The sequence below is a fragment of the Athalia rosae genome, chromosome 6, assembly GCF_917208135.1.
Source record: "Athalia rosae chromosome 6, iyAthRosa1.1, whole genome shotgun sequence".
NCBI classification, from domain to species: Eukaryota; Metazoa; Arthropoda; class Insecta; order Hymenoptera; family Athaliidae; genus Athalia; species Athalia rosae.
Window position 1 is genome coordinate 8,977,638 of NC_064031.1, and position 25,061 is coordinate 9,002,698.

Consider the following 25,061-nt stretch of genomic DNA (forward strand, 5'->3'; position numbering starts at 1 on the left):
GGACTTTAACGCGAACGGTAAAATTTTGCTTATTAAAAATTAATTTGCCACAGCTAGAACTCCCGTCGCCCCCGCATCGCAGCTTCATTCCTTTTTCTTTCCTTTCTCTATTCTTTCACTGTCTGAAAACTTCGCATGATGCAGTGTCACAATGTGACTCGCAGGTGTTAATGGAAAAAAAAAGTTCGTATCTCACAATTTTTCTGCAATTTCCTCCTATGATATTCTCATTCGCAATCGATTCCTCGTATATTCTTGAAGTATCGATTTATCGATACGATTGACTCACCCATAGTGTCGTCGTCGATCCGCTTCCCTTGCTTTATGATTTTGATTTTGAAAATTTTTATTCGTGTCTCGTTACGTTTATTACAAAAAACAATTATTCAAACGAACGCTGATTGCCCAAGCGCATCATGTTCGCGGTACAAATAATGCAAATGACGAAATCGACCGATGCATGTCGGTACTGTGGATGGAATAAGTTATACTAATTTAAATAAAGGAAAGAGAAAAATAAAAAAAAAAAAAGGACGACTTATCTACTCTTAGGTATCTCGCCGGTATTACACACGGACGGGCAGTGGCGAAGTTATGTGATCGGTATATCTTATTTCATTTATCTTCTGCATGTAGACAGTGATACGGATCCTGTAAGGGAGAATGTTGCGTAAGGAATATCAATCGCCGATCGACGTTTCTTTTACGATGAATTTTTCGATCGGTGAGAACTAACGAGTTTCAGAAAATAGATCTACGTATATTCCGAACTGGAGTTTTTCTTTGATTTTTTTTTTTTTTTTTTTTTTTTTTCGGGAACACAAAAAATCTCCCAGATCGGCGGATAGATAATACAAATATATTCCTCGGAATCGGCGATAGTCTCCCCTTAGTCCTTGTAGACCTTGTTCGTGTCCGGAGACTTCGGTGAATTTGTAGCCGATTCTTGACCGATCGCGTTCGAGGCTGTCGAGGATTCCGGTCTGTCGTGTAGGTAGCTGGTGCCCCGAGTACCACCGGGAGCGGCTGTACTGTCGTAGAAATAATCCCTGGGTCGATAATATCTGGGAAAACGGAGAAGAGACAAAAAAATAATCCAAGATCACGGACGTTCGCGCGGGAGCGATCGATTTTTCAAACGCGCTCTAAGGATTCCCGGTAAACGATAATAATGATAATTATAATAACAACAACAATGATTACGCAGAACGTCGTCGTCGGCCAAGGACCGAAAAGGCGTTTATAATTTGTTCGATGCTTAATGTAAAATTGATCAAAAGGTTGTGTACGATAAATTACGTGGAATTTCGCGCTACGTAACAGAAGGCACGAAAGGGGCGCGACGCGTTACCAATAATGCGGCGCGTTTTGCGTAACTCAAAGGAATTAATTTCCGATCGCGGGAGGACTCGCGCCGCACGTATATCGGCAACATCACCCTCCCGTCGTTACCCAAATGGAATCGTTACCCCGGATCTCGATCCCTGTTGAAATCTCTGTCTCGCCAGTTGTCCCGCGTGCCCCCGTAGTTCCAGGCACTCGCGTATCCTCGGTCGTATCCCGGCCCCCAGTTTCCGGAGGAAGACGAAGAGAAGTATCCCCCGCTTATTCCGCCGCCGCCGCCGCCGCCGCCGCCGCCCATCCCCCCTCCTCTGACGGGGTCGCTTCCGTAGCCCATGCCTCCCGCTCCTCGGCCTCCGAATCGGTCGTAGTAGGGGTCGTCGACCACCGCCGGTCTTCTACCGTAGTACCTGTCGTAGGGCTGCTCGTAGATCCCTTGGAGACCCTGGTGCCGATTCCTGTGTTCGTATCGCGGGACGTAGGGATCCTCGTAGATCGGTCGCCTGCTCGGATAATACCGATCGGTTCTTCCTTCGTATGGGTTGTACCGGGAGTCGAGATTGTCGTAGCCGTTTCCGCGTTCGTAATAACCGCGCTCGTAGTTCCTGTCGTAGGAAGGATACCTGCCCTCGTAATTTCTGTCGTAGGAAGGATACCTGCCGTCGTAGCTGAAACGGAAGAGAAATTACGGGGATGATTAAACACGAGGGTTCGAGCGGAGGGGGCGGCGAGAATTCCGCATTTTTCGCTCATAATTGTGAGATTTCGATCGATACCGGTCGCTGTAATAGGGCAATGGCCGTGAATCGTATCTTCCGAAACGATCGTAGCGCGGATCGTAATCGTACCCAGGTGACCTCGAGCGCTCGCGGTCGTACGGATCGTCGTAACGATCTCGGTAGCTCGCTGGGTATCTACGCTCTTCCGGGTCGTCCTCGTACCAATCGTATCGCGGACGCGTTCTGTATCTGGAATATGAGAGAAATCGATCAATCGATCGATCGGCGAACAGCGTCACCGTTTTTAATGAAAATTTTGGGGGAAACGGCGACAAATTCTTCCAACAGGCGATGCGAAAGAAACATAAGTTTCGCGGAAGGGTGAAAACTTTGGCAATATCGGAAGCGTCGGATCTCAAAGAGGAGGGAGAAGAAGAAGAGGAAGAAAAAAGGAGGAAACGGAGGAGGGAAGCGAGAATCGCAGACTTATGGGAAGATGCTTACCCACGATCCGCGACGTTGGGAGCGGCGGACTTGTTCGGGTCGCAGGTGATGCATCGCGATTCGAAATAGGCGGCGTCCCGTGGCTCGGCAGCAGTTTCCGAACGGACTCCGATTGTTCCTGAACTGAGAGATAAACCGTCGCCGGCGTATCTGCTCGTGTAATACTGACCCGAACGAGCCTGTCGGTATAGAGCGCCGAGCGCCGCTGACGCCGACGGGGTCGTGTCCGAGCCCGACGTAGACGGCGTTCCCGACGTTGACGGAGTTCCCGAAGCCGCCCGCAGCAAAAGCAATGCCAGGAAGACGTACATCTGCAATTACGTAGCCATGATTTTCCCATCCGTCGTAAGGTATAAGGTATACATACATACATGTAACGTATAATACCGAGGAGCGAATTATCCGCACCGCGTGCGGGTGGCGCGCGTATTTTCACGCCCGTTATTTCCGCCCTTTCAACTTTCGGGTTATACGGGGAGCGCGACTCCGCATACTATAGGGTGCGACTCTGTACACTTCGACAAATCATCGCACTACGACGACCGGGTATTTCGCTGCAAAAATAGTTGTACGCGTGTAACGTACCTACTGTGCGCGCGCGTATACGGGGTTTGCGGGGTGAATACGTACCGGGAGATAAAGTGCATTGTATATAACTATTATATAAATTTCGCACATATATCAGATACACGTGGAAAAGCGGGGATATATATCTATCCGGCGGTCGTGCGACTGCAGTGGGGTGGTTTGGCACCGTCGCCCTCCCGCACCGTTTTATACCAGCTAGAAAGAAATATATCGCCTGTAAATGCTAAATAGAATTCCTCCGCAGAGCGCACGAAATGCGCTCGGTTATAACGTGAAAGAATTTCATTAGCACCGCGCTTTTCCACGAATTTCATAAAAATACAATAACCACCGTCAAGCGACGTCGTACCATCGTCCCGCGAAAGAGCGTGCCCGTTAAACCGCGGTGAAAAAATCCTTCCTTCTCAGTTTATTTATACTCTTCAATTTCATGGCGTCCGAAAATCGAAGGGGAAAAATCCGAAGCGGAGAAGACGACGCGACGGGTCGGACGACGCGACGAATAAAACCGATAATCGCGACACACGGCTACGCGTGACGTGGTATAAATTTTTTTCCCGGACAGTTTTCCGCGGCGGAGCGCAGCTGCAGCGGCGGGCAACAGGTGAATGTTTTTAGTCGAGTTAGGAATCATTAGAGGCGCGCGATCGGAGCCGCGAATGGAGTGCGAGAGCCGGTAATCGTAAAAAGTAGCATAGCTCGGGCGGTAGCTAGAGAAAAATTGTCGAAGGAAATAAAGGTAGTGGGTCGGATATCGCGGTGCAAAGCCGTTCTCCGTCCGAACCATAATTCAGCCGAGGGTTTTCCATGCTTCTTTACGGTTCTCTCGACGCCCCGTTGGGATTGTGTTGCCGGCGTTACTTCGGTTCATTCGTTCCTTTATACGTGATAGAAAAATACCGACGTATACACCCCGCAAAGCGTACCGGTTGATCGTATACGCTACGCTCAAACCTTCCGACGACTGTATTTCAACCCCCCCTGCGCACGTGGGGGAAAAACAAAAAAAACAAACAAAAACAAAAACAATTTCGATCTCATTTTATTTTCCCATTTTATGCCCGTTTTCGTTTTTGTTTTTGTTTGTTTTTTTTTCCTTTTACGGGTCGTCATACGTCCGGATTTCGGACTTACGGTGAGATTTGAAGATTTTAACGCACGAGTTGAGAAATGAAAAATTAAAGCTCGAGCAATTTTTGAGGGTAACACGTTGGCAGCGGGAAACTCGTTGGTATTCGAATCGGCGATACGTGCGTGGAAGGATTTCACCAGCTACGCCGAATATCCGGGGGAAATTCATTTGAATTTCGCCGTAGTTTCTCGTACGCCGGAGGTAACGCGGAAATCAAGCTCCACCTCAACCATTTTCCACGCCATTTTGTGCGACACCGCAAAGTGCACTAGGCGCCATTTCGCTGTCAAGTGGATACCAAATGGGCTGGGATACGTTGGACTTCGAGTTGGTTCCATCTGTAGGGGTCGCGTTGCGAACCGAGCACACCGAGCGCGGAAATTCCTCTTCGAAACGAGACTGAGAATTTCTTCGCACCAAACGCTACTACGCGATTTAAGCGATGTAATTGAACTCCGATATAAGAGGAATCCCGAAAAATACGAGGTTCGAGAATAATTTTTTAACAAATTTACAGAGTTTATATTGTCCGCGAAACGAACCGCGATACCCGCGAGGAAAAACAAGGGGGACGAAGACGTGAAATTTCTTCGCAACAGTCTCAATCTACGGTTTTTAATTCAATGAGCGACACTCTCACAATGGCGATGAAATTTCGAGTAACCCAAGGCGACCGGAAACAGCGAACCGCGGTAAAGCGTAGCTCGTTATTACGAGGATGGAGTAGAGCGCAGTTTTAATAACCGTGTTATTTAAGATTTAAATGCAAATTCTCGTTACTTCTGTCAGGTTAATTCGGTTTCGTGCTTTTCCGCGTGAACGTTTCAACCCTCTCTCTCCGCCATTTTCTCACTACATTCCTCGTCCCCCGCACTCCGTCCGCAGAATTTTTATTTCCGTCTCGCTCGTCCGCTCGTCCCGTCGGACCTCCACCCTCTTCCTCGGGACACCGTTGAGCCCTTCCTCGGAAGACATAACTCCCCAGCGCTGAAGGCAGAAGCCTTTTACTCCTCCCGTCCCCCGGCCTCTTTGAATACAAATTACGTTTTGCGCGGCCATCCAAACGTCCGTCAAAAAAATATATTTCCGGTACAGCTTATATATATATAACAAGCGTCGAGCGAGGGAGGGGGTGGCTCCGAAGTCACGAGATTTTCCACCCTGTGCAACAGCGATAGTCATCGGGGAAATTCGAGCAATCTAAAAGCGATTCGCATAATGATTCGAGTCATTCCCTTCTCCTTGGAAATAATAGCAGGTATCCTTGGTACTTACGGGGAACCGAATCCAGCGCAATATATTCGGGATTTCGCTTGTATCGGAAAATAATCTTCCGCAGCGATTTCTGAGAGCGAAGTATTTCCGGGGCGCGGTGCTCAGATCTCGAATTTCGATTCCTGTGTACACGCGTAGGTACACCCGTATAATAACGCGACGCGAAATCACTTCGAATATAGAGAGTCGGGGGTTTATTTCCCGTATTACCACCTGCCCATAAAGATATGCATATTCATTGAGCATCAAGTTCCCTGATAATAATTATCACGATAGAGTCGACGCAGCGAAATTCACGACACACGTACACCTGTAGGTGGTACGAGTATATATGTATGTATGTATGTATATATATAACGTGACCGTGAAACGCAAGCGACGTCGAGTGGCTGGTATCGTACGGCTGCAGATGTGTTTCGTTTCGTTCCACCCTCGCGCGTAACCATCCCTCGTCTCCAGATATATCTCTCGTATGAATAACTCAAGCTTACGATTACGTAGCTAATACCCGCGTAGCGTCTAACGTCGCGAAAAGCTGCGACACGAACGAGGGGGAAGAATCATCAGCGGTTCAACTTTACGCAAATTGCCCGTGCGGGAATATCGCAACAGAGCGACGCGACAATGGATCCCCTATAATAATTCCGCGAGTTTTCAATTTTCGATGTGTGTGACTACGCGGCGATTCCCTCCTCTCTTTTGATCCTCGAATGCGAATCGCTCGGAGTTTCGGTTGCCGGTCACCGTGACGCGGGGTCAGGCGGAATTGATTATTCATTCAAATCGCACCGATACGATCTCCATATTATATTGTTTGGTCTAGTTATTTAGCGATCGCTACAGCCGCGAAACACAAAAATCGGTGCGCCCATCCGGCCCGGTCCGCGTACCTCTCCTTTTTTACTGATTCTTTCTTTCGTTTGTTCTTCTCTATTTTTCCCCCATGTCTCTGGCTTTTTTTTTTCTTTTTTTTATCTCCGAACAACGTAATTGTCATGCTAAAAACCAACCGGAAATAAAAGATCCAATGGAAATTTGAACGGCGACGAATTTCGTATGATTTCTCGTAGCGCGGATGTAAAACTATCCCACAACAATTCGCGCAATTTTGTAGAACCTGTTTTTTCTCCTTTTCTCTCTCCGTGCCGCGGTGACGTTATATTGTTGCTTTTCAAAACATTTTGACGAAACGCGATTCGGCGAGGTTGATTGATCGAATGAAATAATTAATATCGGTGTGTACGCCAGGCGAAACGAATATACACCAAATTACAAACGCACGTTCCACTGCCGAACTCCGCGGCAGGTATATTGGAAATGCAAATCTAATTCCGGGTATTGTATATCCCCACCGTCGAGAGAGAAATGCCATCTACGTCCATATAAATGCAGCTCTCCGTCAACTGTGGCTTATATACACGTGCAACCTGCAGAGCTTTTTTTTCCACGCGATCCGACACCTGCCAACCGGCATAACGGGATTGGAACGCTCCGTCCGATCGAAGGATTCTTCGAGATATCTCTCCCTTGATTTTTCAACGACCTAGATTCTATCGATTTCTTAAACACCTCCGTGCAAATCTGTTCGGAAATTAGGTTTATGAGAATATGAAAAATGGCTGCTCACGAAACCGATCTGATTTCACGAGAAACATAATTATCGGATTGTGTTTAGAAAGGAGACCTAGCGGCTGCAGAGAAAAGGCAAAATGTGGTGTCGATTCGACGAGAGATGATCGGGAGCAAAAAAAGATTCGCCAAAACTCGAGCGAAAGATGATACAAGTTACTTCCGGTGGGGGATGAACGAATCGAACGGTTTTCAGTTTCGGCGTGTCAGGGGAGAGGAGAGGAAAAAGAGGCGAGAAAAAAAAAAATGGACGAAATAACGAAAATAGGCGGAATAATTAATCTCGGCTTTTGCCGCGGACACATCAGGTGTATCCGCGAAAGAGTTCAAGGTACTTTGTTAACCGCACACTCACCGGCGAAAAGCCTGAATTGTAGCGAGGTGGGAATAGGATATATTATAATAGAAGGCGGAAGTGACGTCACGCGAGGAGTAGCGGAGAAACGCGGTGCCGCGTACAATACCCTCGCGTAGTTTGGCATTCCCCTCGACTGACCATTATTTTATTTCACTATCTACACCACAATGTACTTCCTTTGTGTCGCCTCTCCTGCCCTCCGACGCTCGAAAAGCTCGAAAGCCATTTCCAACTTTTTTTCCCAAACGCCGGAAAATTTTTCTATAATTCGTATCGATCGCGGTGACTCCGAAAACTCCTCCGCTTTTCCTCCCTTTTCGCGAATTGTTTCAAGAAATTATCAAACGCGGTGAAAAACGAGACGTCATAAGGGTTCAGCTTCCTTCCGGTTTCGGCGACGTTCATACACGTTATTACCGTGAACGTGCAAGGCGACTAACTATGTATGCGGGGCCACTTCCCTTGTGGGTCACGCATCTTTGACCGCTTTGTCCGCGCTCAATGCTCGGTAATTACACGCTACCTCTTCTGAATATAAAAGTCCCACTTTTATACCTCCGTCTACCCTCGCACGTACATTTACAACCTGTATTTACGAACATGGAAACATTTTCCGCGTACCCGCGGGAACAAAATGTTGTACTTAAAATCCACCTCGCGCGGTACCCACACCAAATTCCATAACTGATGCGAATCGAAATCGAAATAAATTATAGCCGAGGTGGTACGGCGACAGCGAATGTAGAATCGCTGATTGTAGGAGATGAAAAAAGTTCGGACGATAATTGTTAATTGAGTGTTATCCCTGTTCTGTGAAATAATTACACTCGCTCGCGGTACGACCAATTACAATTTTCTACAAAATCGCGGAACTTTCTATCGCGTTCAATTAATGATTGAAATGATTGATCAACGCCAATCAATTTTCACCGTGTACAGTTTCGCTCGATTCTTCGCCCAAAAAAGTTCGAATTAGCGATATCGGATATGTTACAACTGCAGTTACGTATCCGTCTCTCCACCGCCGAACAATACGCTGTAAAATTGAGTCGCTCTGCAATTAAATGTAATTAGAGAGCCACGGCTTACCATTGCAGTCCAATTATGAAACGTAATCTGTTAATTAATTTCTGATAAATTGTACACACCGGCACCGACCTCTGCGGTCTCACCGGGGGAAAAGAACGATCTCTGAAAAAATAATCGACGAATGACGAAAAAATGAAAAATCTATGCAAAAATAATTTCACTTCACGCGTGAGACACCGCGCTTTCAGGCAATCAAAATACCTACTCCGGCGAGACGTTGTATCCGCGAGAGAATAAGAAGAATTTTATCGAGTATCTCGGGATATAGTGCATTTTAAATCGTACGCTATACGCGCGTGTACGAGAGGAATTTCCCTGGATATGTAAATACGGTCAATAATCGAATACTCTCGCGCTTCGTTGAAACGGATGGATATTGCTGAAGTGGAAGCCGGTAGATAAGAGTACATGGTGCATACTGCAGCGAGAACGAAATATCTATGGAATAGTTGGAGCATACCTTAAACTGTTAGAGTCGTGTATATCCATTCTTTTTCAACGTTCGCGATATAACTTTCTTTTCCCTTTCCGTTTTTATTCACTTCCTACCTCGAAACGGACTCGGAGGCATTCAGCGGATAGGGTACAAAAGAAGGTACGAAAGAATTATTCGAACCGACCGACGGTCTATAAAATTTATCCAGTCTATCGGGAGAATACATTATTAAAAAATATTCGAGTGAAAAAAAAAAAAAAAAATTGAACAAATCAAAAAAAAAAAAAAAGAAAGGAGATTCAATAACCGGATTCGATTCCGTTCTTCTTTGTTACACCGTTGAGAAACTGTATCTCCGGTCGTACATTTTCGCCGTGAACATTTTTCAGATAAAAATCGCCCGGCGATTATCTCAATTATAAATTTTAACGGGGCTTTTTCGTTTCGGCGCTTCGGAATCACGGTGTTGGTATAGATAGAACGTCGCACAGATAGTACGAAATACTTAATCTCGCAAAGGAAATGAGATTTTTTTTTTTTCCCCCCCGTATACCGAAGATTCCTCCGGCTGCCGGCTCTGCAATCAATTGTCTCGAGCTTTTTTTATCTCGTTCCTTTCTCTTGCTTTGGTTCAAGTTCAATAAGATAAGATACGGTAATGGGAGATATAAAGGGAACGGAGTTTTAAAACAATTACATACGGTGAGTCGAGTTCGTTAAAAGAGTCCGCAAAACTCATTTGGTTTTGGAATGTTAATTATACGATTCTCGGCGGATAAAGATTTGCACTCGGAAGGTAGGAGCTCCTTCTTAAAACGAATTTTCGACGATTTTTTTCCAATCCTGCAGATTTATTCGCGGGTGTAGATTCCCGATGTGGATTGATCGTAATTTTCATTCGTCAACTCGAAGGAACCGAACCCGGGTAGCTCGGTAATTAATGACGTAATTATTCGTTTTCTTCCTACATTTCTATCCTTATATCACCGAGCGAGCCCGCGGCACACGTACGCCCGGGTATTACAGGTAGGTGTAATACGCTGATTCGAGACGGATGTTCCTCATTCTAACGATAAGACGTCTCCGTTCACCCCGCGAATCGCCGAGGGCGAGGTGATATTTCGAGCACAATTAAAAGGAGTATTAATTCCTCTTCCAGTTCCTAAGCTCCGCTCCGAGAGGCCCCGACGCCGGCGCAATCATCTTCCGCAGCAATCAAGGAAATACGAAATTTCTCAAAGTCAACCAATTCAGCGAGCGCACACCCGTGATCCGCACGTATTTGCGTAACGTGCGGCTGCGCGACAAACGGATTATTTAATTCCCCGAAAATTAATTGATTCGTTTATGACTCGGTTGTTTGTTTCTTTTTTTTTTCTGTTTTTTTATTTTTTGTTGTCGTTTTCTCTCGTTTTTCATCCACCGGCGATAATTGAGTTATTCCGAATTGTACGATACGATCCACGGTTCACTGTACGTACATACCTACCTACCGACCCCGCAACCGTCTTGATTGAGCATAATCAAATTTTGTAATTAATTGAATTTGATTAGTAGTTGGCAAATTCAGCGTCGGTGACATTCGCGTCATTCGAATACCGTCACCCGACTATTCCGCGGTGTTCAATGTGCCACAGTGTCGATACCGTTGAGGAGGTTCTCGAAAATGTGCATTCAATTCCGTCACACGCAGCAGCGGCTTTTCACATCCACTCGGCGTTCGGCGTTCGGCGTTCGGGGTTCGAGTTTGTTAATTTATACCAACGACAACTGTTATCGTCGCCCATTGCCACCGCCCTTTGTTAATTCATAGTTTGAAAGTCACTCACCTGCATCTTTCGCACCTGATCGCGTCGGGCACACTTTTGACAAAATTTTATTCACGTCGAACGAAAAGAAACTGAAAAAAGATCGAGATTATTCCGGCGACGCTCACTCGCTTCCAACCCCCCCTGATTACGTCGTCTACGACTTCATTCGGCGGTGGTAACGAAAATTTTCTACCTGCACCGCCGATCTCGGCGCACAAAATTATGAGTCCTTAGGATATCTACTCGCTTGCGTGGCCACGGCACCGTATGGTTTGGACGGGTTTTTAGCGCAGGTTGGTCGTTTTATAGGTTCCGGTAACCTTGTCTGCCTTCCCCCTCCAGATAACCCCTGGTGATCAACCTGTACGATATTTATAGTGAAAAATATCATCCGGACCGGAGGCGTCGCCGCTGCTCGTCTTCGTCTCCCGCTTACAGAGATTTCGAATTCCGTCCTTTGAGAATTTTGCTTAAAATATTTCACCCGACATTATTACGTCTGGTTCGCACGCGAAACTTTGTTTCCCTTCATTTTCCGTTCTCGGTGTTCTTCTCTCCTCTCTTTGTCAAACTAACTAGTTGGGATCGAGAAACGTCCGGAGAACGAATCGACTTCGATCGATCAAAATGACGCACGGAAGCCCAGCGGAGTCTTCTTTCGATCTTGAACCGCGAAATGAAGTATCGTACCTGCAGCTGCGGACCTGCATTATTAAGCAGCGGAATTCTATCCGTTCGAAAGACCAACCCGAACGCGAGTCTGGTGTCCTTATTCTTAGCGTAACTTCGCTACGAAAATTATGTTTTAATTACTCGCGTATGAATTCATATTTCACACGAGCTGTTGCAACGTCGCTGCTCGCGCGAGTGAAGCCGGAGAAAAAAAAAAATATTAATATTTAAACAATGTAATTAGGGTGCGTAGAATACAGTCGCAAGTATTTTTTAACGCGTGTTTTAAAAATTCCTCACCGTGTGAAAGTGCTTTGAATTTGGGCAGAAATTCGGTAAAAACTCGCAAGGTGAACGAATGAGTGAATTCTATGATTGTAAATTGGCCTCTAAACCGGAAGTAAAAACTGTAGGACGGAATAGGGTGTCACGGTTGGTGTGTCCAGAACTTTAAATTACGTATATGTGTATATTATTGTCAATCGGTTTGCCGACCGTAAACACACGAATCGAGTATCATTCATTTTACAGCGTTCACGTGACATTGAATGCATCCGTTAATTAATAAAAAGATTATTGCGGATAATCTGATTTATCGATAAGCGAAAGACGATCACGTGATCCGCAGTTTTTCAATTCTATCTTTTCTCGGAGTACACCGAAGACGACGAAGTCGTGTTCGGAAAGGGAAGGATGGAGATACGGTAAGAAAAAAAAAAAAAATAAAAGAAAGAATTGGAAAATCTGGCGGGTGAAATTACGAAAGATGGGATTATTATATCTCGTCCATAGAGTTATCTCACGTTGATCTTGGCGAACATATTCCCGTATCTGCTTACGTACACCTATATCTGAATTAACAACGGTAAAAAATTGATATTGGCAAATCCATTTTACATGCTATTCAATTTTAATGTATATATACACACGTATGTAGGGACAAAGAGGAATTACCCAGGCAAGCGTTTATTTCGCAAGTTCAAATATATATATATATATATTAGTTATATGCATATACGTATAACTAATTCATAGGAGCGTAACAGGTTGCACAGGCTAGAGGTGATTATCTCTCATCATCGGAACCTACACGATAGAAATACGTACTACGTACGTACGTATCGCGCGCGTACAGTCTAGCAACATTTATGTACGGTATACGTACGCATATTATGATGTACGTTCGTATATATAATATGATTGGCAAGAGCCGGAAGTCGGGTGAAACATCGGTTTACGGTATACGTGTACCTTGTAGTCGACTAATTATCAATTTGTCGGTAACAATTGAAGGCGATTAATTATTTTCGCCGACGTAGCGCGATGTATCATTTTATTTTCGTCTAATCTCGCTTCGCGCTGGTATTGTGACAACGTTAGACGGGTGTGCAATTATATCCTCAGGTGGAACAAAATTTACCCAGTCGAAATTCGGATGCGTGGCGGTACCGTATGTTAATGTATTCTATTCCTAGTCGGCGAACGGTATATATATTCAATAAATGATCATGTATTCAAACTAAATATTTCAACCTCCGCATCAACCACTCAATCAGTCGTTACGACCCCGAAATTTCGGAGCGCTAGTTCTGAACTTCCAACCCTAACCCACCGCATTCGTACCAATTCGAAGCGAACTCGAAGCACCAAACCGTGACGTGTAATTTTCCTGCGTGCTGATTGCTCGATGTTTCAATAATAATTATTCATCGTCGTCTGACTCGACGCAACCTCTTTTAAATTTTCAACATTGCATCCTAAGCGCAGCGTCTCCGCGCGGCCACTAGCGCCTAGGGCGAGTATCGAGATTGAAAAAATTCAAACAAGGCCCATTGTCGACCAATCGTTACTTTTTCTCCCACCTACCCCACCCCGCCCGTCATTTCGCGATCGTTCGAAACGAAGTCTCGCGTACGTCGAGCGCGTGTCATAAACGTTATAATGACGTTCACCGTTAGAGTAACAATCGCCGATCCGTCTAACGTTCCGTCCTCCTATAGATCTCCAGTTACGCGACCGCGATCCGCGTACGTGTAATTACGGCGTCGGGAGAGAGGGAGCAGAAAAAATTTGACCAGCGATTACCGTTCGAGAAAATGTCCCCGGTAATCGACTCTGGACCGAAGTCGTTGCTCCGTTTCCTCCGTTCGTTTGTTTGTTCGCTATTTCGTTTCTCTATTTTACTTGTATCATCTGATTTCGGGAGGACTAATTATTCGGCGCGGTCCACTCTGACGGAAAGGAAGCGCATCTCGCGTGTAACTTCGGTCGTGTGGACTTTTGGAAAAAAAAAAAAAAAATTCTCTCGCGATCCCGGTGCAGCGAATGCGCGCGAGATGAAATAAGCGCGCGGTTGGTCTTCCAGTCGCGGTTTTCCACGGCTTCGTCGAGTGAGGGAACTTTCGAGAGCTCCGGAACGGAAGACGAGAATTTTTACCCGCAAAACTCTTTACGCGATTTATGAGACTCTTGAGGGAAAAATGAAAAATAAATGTATATAAATGAATAAATAAAATACTGATATAAAAATAAAAGGCGAAGAAGACGAGGAAGAGGAACGAAATGAGAAACGGCTCGCGCCGTTGGTATTACCTTGAGCTTTACCGAGGGCCGTCAGTTTTTGGAAGAGCTTATGTATCTACGTACCCCTGCCGCATTCGTCAGCAGAAATATTTCATCAAAAATGAACGCCGCGATACGGCCGACTACCCCGAGTTATTCAAGGTGTACATAAATTTTTATGTCCAACGCATACATTTCTGCGTTGAGGTGTGTATATTGCTTACACGGGATCTCGAACGAGATTGATTCTTTCCTACGAGCAATTAACGAGCAGGTGCTCGCTCACTCCGAAGATAAAGAAACGATCGAAAGACGATTGTGTCCACAGCAATTTTTATTCCTTTTTTTCTTTCGTGTATTAAACGTTCGCCGTTCATCGATTGCAAATTCATCATACGTCGCAACGCAACTATGTAATTGAGTCGGTGACTGATTTTTTTTTGTTTTTTCATTTTTTGGCGTGTGTGCGTTTTCCGCGGAGTTGGATATTCTATGACGATTTGATTAAACGTTTTAATTAAATTTCGAGTATTTCAGCTAATTGTGGCTATAATCACTTATGGGGATATTCCGCGATTAATTGCAGCGGGAGTTGTGCGGATGACGTGTGAATTTGAAACGTGCCCCGTGCTCTGTAGCGCACGTGTGTGTGTGTGTGTCCAGTGAAAGTAGAGAACATAATGAAAAATTTATTCATTTGACGAGTGGATTTTACGGTCACTCCCGAAGGATTTTATCTCGCGCGGTATAGTTGCCTCGACGCGGTAACGGTCGCCGGAGGCTTGTTTCCAAATAAAGCGATCCGTTAATTGCCTCGGCGGTCTAATTAAGATCGTTCCATAATTAACTGGCAAAACAATTGAATCTCATTCCGCGCATCTTTGCGCACACGAGGCCATTGGCAAACACTTCGCTATCCCTCGTAGGAAACGTTGTATAATTTATTGAAAAAATTGCTTCGCTCCATTTTGTTTCACCGTTAATTACGAATCGACCGAAGCGTATTACGTTTGCGAAGGGGGAAAAGAAAAAAAGAAACGGACGGTCCCGCGGGAACGGGGCGCGATTCCAGTTCGCGGTTTCGATGAACCGCAACGGCGCGCGCGCTGCGCCACCTAGCAACGCGCGTTCTACGGGGGCAGCTTTCGCATTTCACAGACGTTAATCAAGCTCTAAGCGATGTAATCTATGGCCAGGCTTAGAATTAATGTGCAGTGCGTACCTCGATCTATTTATCAAACCAACCCAATTATCACGCCCAATATCACCCCGCTACAAATTCCTCGCCTCCCAGCTGATCCGCCGGTCGTTCACGCAACTCGCGCGCCGTCCGACATTTCGCGTTTCGTCCACGTTATAATTCGATACGAATCCGCTCCGCGGCACGCTCGCGATACGGCAATCAGCTAGCTACGAGCCGAAAACGATGGGAGATTTTTTTGCGAAATTTTTTCACCCACTGATCATCGTCGAGAAAGAGATAACAGCGATTCGCTGCAGACTCCATGAAACGTATACATATATCCAGTTTCCGTTTCTTTGCGAGCGTCCTATCTAGTTTCAACTCTCAAAGTATACACCTACATAGGTATACGTGTGTTCGTGTAATGTCTGACGGCGCGCCGTCTGCGCGTCAGAATTACCATTCCACAAATACATTTTTTTTATTTCCCTTCTTTTCTCTTAGGTATCTCTTCTCTGGGATCCTCGTCGACGTGCATCCTTTGATGTTGAGATTTCAGGTTTTCTTTATAAATAGTGCGGCGCTTCTCTCCTTAGGTACCACCTCAAGTAGGGAATAAAAGAAAAAAAAGTTGAGAGTAAAAAATAATAGTAAAAATAATAAAATGAACCCTTCTGGAATTTCATCGCGAGAATGAGAGTGAAAATTCTTTCACCGCGAAAGGACCGTGTTTCTCGTTATCCGAGGAAACGCCGCGAGCTCCGTATATCGCTATTTTATTTTCATCCGCTCCTTTATTTTGCGATCCAAATACACCGGCGGCCCCGAGTATCAAAGTTATAATACAAACGAATCGACTAATTGAGAAAATATAATAATAAATCCAGAATATCGTCAACGAGTCTTCGAACCCTCTGTATTCTCGTCGCGTTCGCGGAAAAGATAGCACGCGGATGAAAGTAGCGGGATACGAGAAAGCGATAACTTTTTCGAGTGAAAATTGTTCCTCCGCCGATACGGGTAAACTACATAGGTATACAACTGCTGGCGTTGCGTCGGTGCGATAAATAATTTAAGGAAGGCCGGTGGCTCTGGCCATCGTAGATATTCCCTCGGCAACGAGATTAGCTAGCCGGTGGTACTCGACTCCCAGGTAAACAGAAATTTCCCAACGGTCGCGTAATCGCTTTTTCCGCGTAAACATTTTCGGAGGTCCGCGTATACCACGTACCGTACCTCCCTGCGCTCATTCACTTCCTCCCGGAAGAGTAAACTTTTTCTCTTTACCCCACCGTGTATCGCTGTAAATAGTGCACCTCGACGATACTCCCGCCTGTAAATTGGCTGGGCAGAAGTAAGAATCGAAAGAAAAAAACATAAATAAACAAATAAATAAAAATGCAGTCGACGTGTGTGGTGTGGATTTGACGAATTTTTTTCTCGAGTTCCCGATGTATTTTTATAACGAAACAAAGATCGTATAGAAAGGTTGAACAAAAATTCGATGTAACCGCGGCAAGGTTTGTCCGTAAATAGGTGGATAAAATCTGCGGGTACCGCGCGCGTTACAGACGGTGGCTGAGGTAGTTTTGAATTGCAAAAATGCATTCGGATGCGCCGGGGTTAGCTTTTACTTTTTATTATTAAAAAAAATGAAACTATAAGCTTATGGCACGTATAGATATACCATTAGGCGCGTAGACCCCGAAGCTCGAACAGACTTTCGACGGCGATATGCACAGCACGTTTTCATGGATGTTCACCTACTGCGGTACGTAGGTGGGAATATACGTGTATGATAATATGACCTCATGACGACGAAGAGTAAAGGCGACGACGTAGAAATTTAACGAGAATGTCAGAACATGAATAATAATAAAATTCGAGAAAGACCGGCCCCACCGCTGCACGCCGCGTGTGCATTAATTTAACGGGAAAACTGGTAATGAGATTCGTACATGAATTGTTTTTTATTCTATTTCGATTTTTTTTTTTTTTTCATTCTCGTTTCTCCATCTCTCGTCATAGACAAAACGAAGAGAACTAGATCCGACGAAGCGGGAATCGGAACGAGAAAAAAAAAAAAATAAAAAAAATAACAGAAAAAATACTCGTAGAAAAATTTTTTTCGCTAAAACTCCACGTCGAAGCTCATTTGGTTGCAAACGCAATTTACGCCTCGTTGCACGCTCGTCTTTTAAAGCCACGACGCGACGTGTGCCCGCAGCCGTTGTACTAAACAGGCCGTTATCAGTTCGCGGGAATCGAATCGCTACGGATTTTCCTCATTTTTTTTTTTTTTCTCATCTCCCAGCGTTGTTCGCAAAAATTTACGTAAGACACCGATCTGAAATCTGCGAGGGAGCTCGGAAAAAGATTCACCCGCTTGAAAATCGAGGAGAACTTGAGCTTTGCGCGGCGTAATTATTCGTCGCGCGATCGTCGTCGGTCGAGGCAGCTGAGATCGGTCGCGTTTATGACGTTAATTTAATATTTCCTCGACACGAGGCAGTGTAAAGTCAGCTAACGGAGCGATATATTTTCGTATAGGTATGCGTATAATTCGTCGGTATATTATACGAACTACCCCTAGAGTCCCTCTCGACCTAATTGCGGAGTGGCTCATTTTGCGAGTGCATTTTTAAAACCCCCGTACCCGCCGTGCACCGTGTAGGCATAGTTTTATTGCGGGACACAAAATAATTCCTGACATTACGAGTACATAATTATAAGCGTAACCGCCTCGCCGTCGGGTGCAGGATGTATTTTTCGCAAGCACAAAAATTACCGAAATCATATTTAACCTACTTATCGCGTAGCAATTACGATTCGCGTCTTCGAGTAACGTGTACGTCGATTGAACGTTCGACCGCCTAATTGGCGTGCCATGTATTCGACAACCCTCGTCGGGACGACGAAAAAAAATTCACCCAAATTCGGTGGAAATTAGGAGCAGCGATATTGTTGTAGTCTGCGAACTTTTTGTAATCTCGTATCCGGACAAGCTCCTTTTTCTCTTCGTCAACTTTCCGGGGGGGGCGGGTTTCGCAATTTTTTCGCATCCGCGGTGTAGCTAGATAATTACACGATCCAACAATTTTCCAACACCGGAGAGAGGATCGCGAGATAGATCGATCCAAGGTCAAAGATAATTAGGATGAACCCGATACGCCGTTTTTCTTCGCTCGCGGGTCACTTTTTTATTCGAAGGATACGCCGTTCTTGCAGAAATCGAGGCGAGTTCGTACGGGGTCTAATTACGAACCTTTGCCGAATAGACTCAAGTAGAGGTATACACCGCGAACGGGTATTCAATTTCTGGTGCCTAAATATAGTTGTTCATTCATTCCTCCAGCTGTAACGAAATCCGCAACGCGATTTCCTCGTCCCGCTAGTCGAGCGCTGCGTGGATCACCGGTCCTCGTTTCGTTATATTTATTTATTTATTTGCCTTTGTATTATTTCACGATGCAGAAATAGTAAGCAGTTTCAGTTTCCGCACGAGTTATCGGAGGACCCTTTCCCCCGCATAGTGTGGCAGTTGCGTATAACGACCTTATAATTCACGTCTGTAGGTTACGATTGATGAGCTTTTCCCCTCCCTCGTCTTTCGCGGAGGGTTTCCCGTCCGTGTTTGCCTACACACGCGTGTGTCTTTGACGCCATTAATCGGCGTCCGTTACGGCTGTTTATATTTATTATTACAACCCGACACGTTACAGCGGGTCAAGTACAATTTCCCCCCCTGAAATTTACAGGATTACCGAATACCTCCCTTAATTTTATTTACGAGCTCGCGAGCTTCGAAATGCATATGGAGAAACCAACGCGCTGGGAACACTGTTCTTTCATCTTGCGAAGAATCATTCTCTGAGGAGTGCACTTCGAATCGTCGCATCGGCGCCGGGCGTTCACCTTACTTTTTAAAAATCGGACGTGAATTAGATTTAGGAAAATTTAATATCTGCGAGAAGAAAGTGTCTAGTGGCGCATCGTTTTATCAAGTTGGCGTATACCTAGGTAGGTTTATACAAAGGGTGGGGTTAAAGTTCCGTATTTTAATATCGTGACAGTGTAAAATTACTCTCTTAATAATGAAGAGAAGAATATTCTTCGCTCGAAAGAGTCAAAAATTGATGTGGCAAAATAAGAAACCTGCGGAGTTCATCGTAAAATTTCACTTGTTACTCCATCGTCAACGGACTAATTAAAAATTTTATACCTGGACACCACTCAAGGGTACCAAAAAAAAAACAATTAAAGTTGTTTCATTAAACTACGTAATAACGAAGTAAGATATTTCAGCAAACTCTCGAAAGGAATCCAAAGACACCTGAAAGTAAAATAACCCAAGTAATTGAGAAAAGGTTGTTTTCGTTCTAGTTCATGACGTCCCTGTTGCACAGCGCGTTAAGCTTCAAAGATACAACGAACTTCGTGGTAAAAACATGAAGAAAAACCGGAAGAGAAAATAAGAAAATTAAATGAAATAAACGAACAAGAGGAGGTGAAAATTTCGTGAAAAATCTCGCCTAGGACATCATTTTTCCACCTGTTCTTTTACTGCAACAGAACAAAAAAAAATGACATTCGAGGCAAAAACGAATATCACGCTCGCGCCGATTATTCGCGGGAGCGAAAACTTGTCTGAAATATGCTTCTTCACTGTGTGATCCATGAATGATTTATAGATCCTAATTACCCCACGCAGCTTTCTCGCGTCGCGCGCCTCCGACAACGCGACTAAAATTCTTCGCCGAGGAGTAAAAAAAAAAAAAAAAAATAAAGAGAGAAAAAAACGGAATTGGTTAAAATGAGTTAGGCGAAAGTTTAAATTGAGTTTCAAAAAGAGAGAGAGAGACGGAGAAAAAAAAAACAACCAATTTTAATGGACGTCAGAGTTGAGTGACGTAATAAAATAACCCTTTATGTACCGCTCGATCATTGAATTTCCATTATGTAATAACGATAATGATAGCGATAATAATAATAATAATAACAATAATAAGGTAACGTCGCAAGCCCCAGCAGCTCGGTGCAGATGCGACGTTCTTTTGTTCGCTGCGTTACGTATACATACATGTATACGTGGGTATAGGTGTACGTCATATACGAGCATAGTTTGATAATGAATATCTAATGTAAGGGAATGACTGACATGACTGGGAGTACCGCACGGTGATTAGGATAATGGATGTCTGCTCTTGGGGACCTGCAAGTGTTGCGGGTGGTAATCGGTAGGAGCCTGCAAGCGCCTTATCGTGACGTCACATTAAATAGTCAAGTGATTGATGCCACGTGTGCTCCACCGGGGGATCTAATAACAATATCATACGTACGCTGAAATATAGGTACCAAAACGGATCGGCGGACCCGCGATGTTGTTGTTACGCCTCCTCGATTCACCTCAAGAAAATCTAAACGGATTATAATACGGTCTAATGGATTACATCGCCCCACACCCAACGCCGCCCGCACCGATTCATCTTATCGTCCATTTGCTCTGTATACGATCGCGACGCAGCCTCCGATCATTGCGTTTCCAAAGTTTCTCCGTGGTCGCAGAATTTATTCCATGCAAGGTAGCGTACCTGCTGCATAGAAGAGTCATTTTTACCCCGTTGTTATAGTTGGTCTGATCGATCTCGCTTTTTCCGAACCGGGAGAATCCAGTGAGCCGTGTAGAATTGTGGGTTGGATAAAATTAATTCAATTTACGCTAGGTAGAGATAGTCGAACGCGCGCTGCTCTCTATCCTGGTATTTTCTTCAATTTTCTACGTGCAGCTCAAGCTTTACGACCCTCTTCGTTTTACGGTTACTAAAAATCGCGAAATCGTTCATAGATTAAAGCGAATCAGCTGAAATTACAACCGTCGAGAAAACTAGCCCCGCATTTCACCCGAAAATACTGTAATATACATATATATTATTCAACCGCACCGAACAGTCTTACGAATCAGTGGATTACGAACAAAGTGATCACATTCGCATCGAAAAATGAGGGGATCCCCGCGGTGAATGATTTACTAATCATTTTCTGACAGAGGATACTAAATGGCACTTACCGTACGTCATCCCGTATCGCATCACGTTCAATGGCTCAGATGATACGGAGGGAGAAGAAAAGTATTGAGGCATTTTTCGATTTTTGTTCAGCAATTGTTTCGGTAAAGTGTAAATATTGATGATCAATTATTTATTCATTTATTATTATAATTATTTTCTCTTTTTCTTACATCCCCAGAGTACAGCGGATCGATCGTCCGTTCACTTTTGATAATTTACATTACGTACAATATTTCGCGTTTATGTATGTATGCCATATACTTTTATGTGTAGTTTATAATCGTCGTCATTCTTTGTTTTTTTTTCTTCTTCCGAAAGTTGGGTATATAAAATGGAATGCATGAGATCGTCGGATAAACGATCTATGGACAAAGTGAGTGACTTAATAATACTGCAGGTATGTAAGGGGCGGAAAAGAAAATGGAAAGAAAATCGTGAAAGAAAAATGCAAGTTTGCACGAAGAAGCTGTTAAAGCGATAACCACCCCCTCCCCCGGGCCCCCATCACCGACTGCAAAGACATCAGTTTTCCGAGGTTTTCTTTCACGGGGGGTATCGTATACACATTCGCAGACTCTTGCCAACTTAACCGAGTACAAACGAAGGAAACACAATGGCAATAGCAAAAAGTAAAAAATCAACCTTAAGACGACAAAGGAATTGAAAGCTGCACTGTGCTGCTTACAATAGAAATTTTCAAGGATCTATGCTGTACAACTAAACCGGAATTTCTTCGGTTTCTTTTAATAAAAACTAAGGATCACTTGGTTGGAAATTGTACCAAACTATACGGACTTGAACATTGGCATGCAATCGTTTGATAAAAGTACCGTTATTCTCAAGGAACATTTGACTCGATTAAAAATCCTTTAATTATCCTCGGAATAAAAGAGAGTCGAAGTCTGGGTACAATTGAGAAGTGGAAGGTATAAATTTGAATATATAGTTTGTTTTTTTTTCTGATTACATTATCATAACGATGGATGAATGGATGGAATGAAGTTAAATAGCTATCTATTTATTACATAAACTTTTACGGACACCTACTGTGTGAATATATCAGCGGTACAATGGTATATGTGCAGTAAATCAGACCTCCCGCCCTCCCGATTCGCGTCGAGTTGATTCTTCACAATTTTTCACGTAACAAATTTTATCCAAAAAATTTCCTCAAGCATTCGCGAATAACAATTGAATGAAAGAAAAAGAACATTTTACATTCGCTCAACGCTCTCGCTCTAACCCTTAAATTTTCTTTCTTCGTTAATTCACAAATTGTACATCGCTTACAGTATCTTTAGTCACGAAGTATTAAATATTTTTAATTATCCAACATAACGTCTAGCTACATCGTGTCAACAAATTGATTCGTCGATTGGTTATCGATTATATTAATTTAGGCTTGATCGAAGCGTATAAATTTTCTGTATAATTGGAATCGATTTATTTATCCTCGTTAATATTTACAAATGCATAATTACGGAGATTACACTAAAAAAAAAAAAAAACAAGATTTCGCACCGTTTTCACCTATCGTTTTATGACGGGATTATAAATTTCTATAAATTGTTTATACGCAATTCGGACAATTGTCGAAGACTATGTTCTACCATTACACTCGTTTGCGAGTTTTTACAACGAAAACTGGTCTAACTTGTGAAAATTTATGATTATTTTACAGCGCTGGTTTTCATCCGCTCTCAAAATTGGACTACTTTGATAACGAGTCAGTATCGCCAACTCCTTATTTCATCTTAGTTCGTGCTCGATTTTGGTAAATTGATAGTTCAGTCCAGTGGAGATATTAATTGTCTGATAGAAATTGTTTACCTGAAAATCTGGTAACTAAATTTCTTGTATTTGTACAGCCTCAAAGTCGTCGACTGTGGCCTCGGTTCGTTTTTTTTTTTTTCTTTCACTCCATCGCAGCACCATCCTTTTATATCCACCTCTTCTCTTCATCTTTTTAAACGATAAATAATAAATAATAACATATTTTTGTATAAACATTTTAACTCGATAATTTTTCCTTTTCTTTCCTGTTTTTCTGTTTTTTTTTTTTTTTATATAATAAATAACAACACGAATCATATATAATATACGTTACCGGACGCTCAATGAATCGTCATCATCTCGATCGTCATATAATAGTCATGACCTTTGTAATCTTTAATCGTAATTAATAACTATCTCGAAATAACCAGTCTTTTTTTTTTACATAATATTTACACTCGATATCGTAACATATAAATTATTGTTCATAGATCAGGTTTGATCTTTGGAAGTTCTTCTCACTGGTTTATCCTTGATTATTTGCAAGGACGATTGGATCGATTTGTTCTGTTTGATAAATTTTTTCTTCTCCTTTTTCGATGTAACTTTTTTCTTCTTACTTACTAACGACTTGACGTTCATCGCCTGGCTAGCGATGTCCTCGCGAAACGCCAGGAAGCCGAGTTGTGCGTGCGAAGCTTCGTTCAAAGCTCTGGATCGTATACAGGCGCGGTATTGGTCGGTCGATAAACGCTGCCCAGGTCCGCCCGAACATACCTGAAATTTGGAAACGGAACAAAAAAAAAGAAGAACATTTCAAACAAGCGAAGAATGTACAACGATCATCTCCGGAGCCAGCCCTCGACCCGGACCAGCGCAATGCTCTCGCGGCTCATCACTTTTTCACTACGCAGCTTCGGATCGTAATTTACGGTGAAAAGTTTGCAACCAATCGTATGTACCGAAAGCTGTACCTCCGGTTCAACGTAGCTTTGCCTACAATGGTCCGAGTTTGTAGAAATCGTTCAAACACTTCGGGTTCGTAAACGTTGTACGGGGAGATGAGCAGCAGCCGAAGGAGTCAGAGTTGCTGGTAAATACATCGTACGGTTGGATGGATGGAAGGTAGGGTTCGCATGCGATTCCGTTTGGAATCGTTTCTCATACGCGCTTAAAGCCGGACCCGGAGCTATAGGTTTACACACACACCGTTCGCTCCAGTGTGTGTTTTATACTTCCCAGCGGAGTAATCAGATTCCAATTTTCAGTCTCCGTAATAACGAGAATTCGAAACTCGTCGCATCGCTTTTTACACGCGTATCGAATAATCGATGTCGCGTTAATTAACGATCTTCGAGGGCCCCCGCGACCGCTCTAGTTCCTCGGTCCGCGAATAGAGGCAGTTTTACAGCGAAGCACTCGGATTGCTTTTGCCTCAGATTTTCTAGCGGCAGCGGCAACTTTTGTGCACCCCAACTACGCGGCGGCGTTATGCAATTCGCGAAGGAAACTGAACAAATCATTCGCCCGAGGCTCGGAAATAACCTGCAGAGCAGCGAGCGATTCGAAATGCAAAAATATTGCCCGTCGGAATCACTTGTCTTACCGGCGAACGTATACGTATGTACATCTGTTGGTATTTTTCTGCCGACTATATTCCCTCCGCTTTCATTTTCAAGGAGCTCGATTCGAGCCGGGACTGTCGTCCGCGTTGATATCGCTGGTTCGAGGCCTGGGGAGAAACCGCGAGAAGGACGCACGAAGTTCGGTAATTTTTTGATTTCAATTTCAACGCGAGGAGTGAAAAAACGGAAGCCGGTAAATAGGGGAAGATTTTTAAAATCCCATCAATTATCTGTACGAACGTTGAATTACCCTGTTATCGTTGTTATTATTATTTCCCCCCAGCAATATTTGCTGC

The 25,061-nt window shown here is 43.9% G+C and overlaps 2 protein-coding genes across 8 annotated transcripts in view; both read right to left on the reverse strand.

Moving 5' to 3' along the window:
- Positions 1–349: 349 nt before the first annotated feature.
- LOC105690355 (transformer-2 protein homolog alpha) lies at positions 350–11,166 on the reverse strand. 2 transcript variants are annotated; one of them, XM_048656634.1, is made up of 6 exons: positions 11,076–11,166; positions 10,901–10,971; positions 2,565–2,875; positions 2,190–2,309; positions 1,470–2,009; positions 350–1,064 (listed from the first exon to the last, which is right to left on the reverse strand). In XM_048656634.1, exons 2-6 carry the CDS (start codon positions 10,904–10,906, stop codon positions 890–892), a joined length of 1,152 nt encoding a protein of 383 aa, XP_048512591.1. In that variant the 5' UTR covers positions 10,907–10,971; positions 11,076–11,166; the 3' UTR covers positions 350–889. The 2 variants fall into 2 exon arrangements, with proteins under 2 accessions (XP_048512591.1, XP_025602653.2); XM_025746868.2 differs by having other exon boundaries at positions 2,118–2,309.
- Positions 11,167–21,469: 10,303 nt separating this feature from the next.
- LOC105690400 (chondroitin sulfate N-acetylgalactosaminyltransferase 1) overlaps positions 21,470–25,061 on the reverse strand; it is a 63,393-nt gene continuing 59,801 nt past the window's right edge. For 5 of the 6 annotated variants that reach the window (XM_048657530.1, XM_048657529.1, XM_048657532.1 and 2 more), the window contains one exon: positions 21,470–23,917. In XM_048657530.1, the coding sequence (XP_048513487.1) occupies positions 23,633–23,917 (285 nt within the window). In that variant the 3' untranslated portion in view covers positions 21,470–23,632. The remainder of the gene's footprint in view (positions 23,918–25,061) is intronic. The other variant, XM_048657534.1, reaches the window with a different exon arrangement.

Coding starts and splice junctions, on each gene's coding strand:
- LOC105690355 (XM_025746868.2), bottom strand. Junction 2,310..2,564: donor CCCAACGTCGCGGATCGTGG/GTAAGCATCTTC, acceptor CTCATATTCCAG/ATACAGAACGCGTCCGCGAT. Junction 2,010..2,117: donor TTGCCCTATTACAGCGACCG/GTATCGATCGAA, acceptor CTTCCGTTTCAG/CTACGACGGCAGGTATCCTT.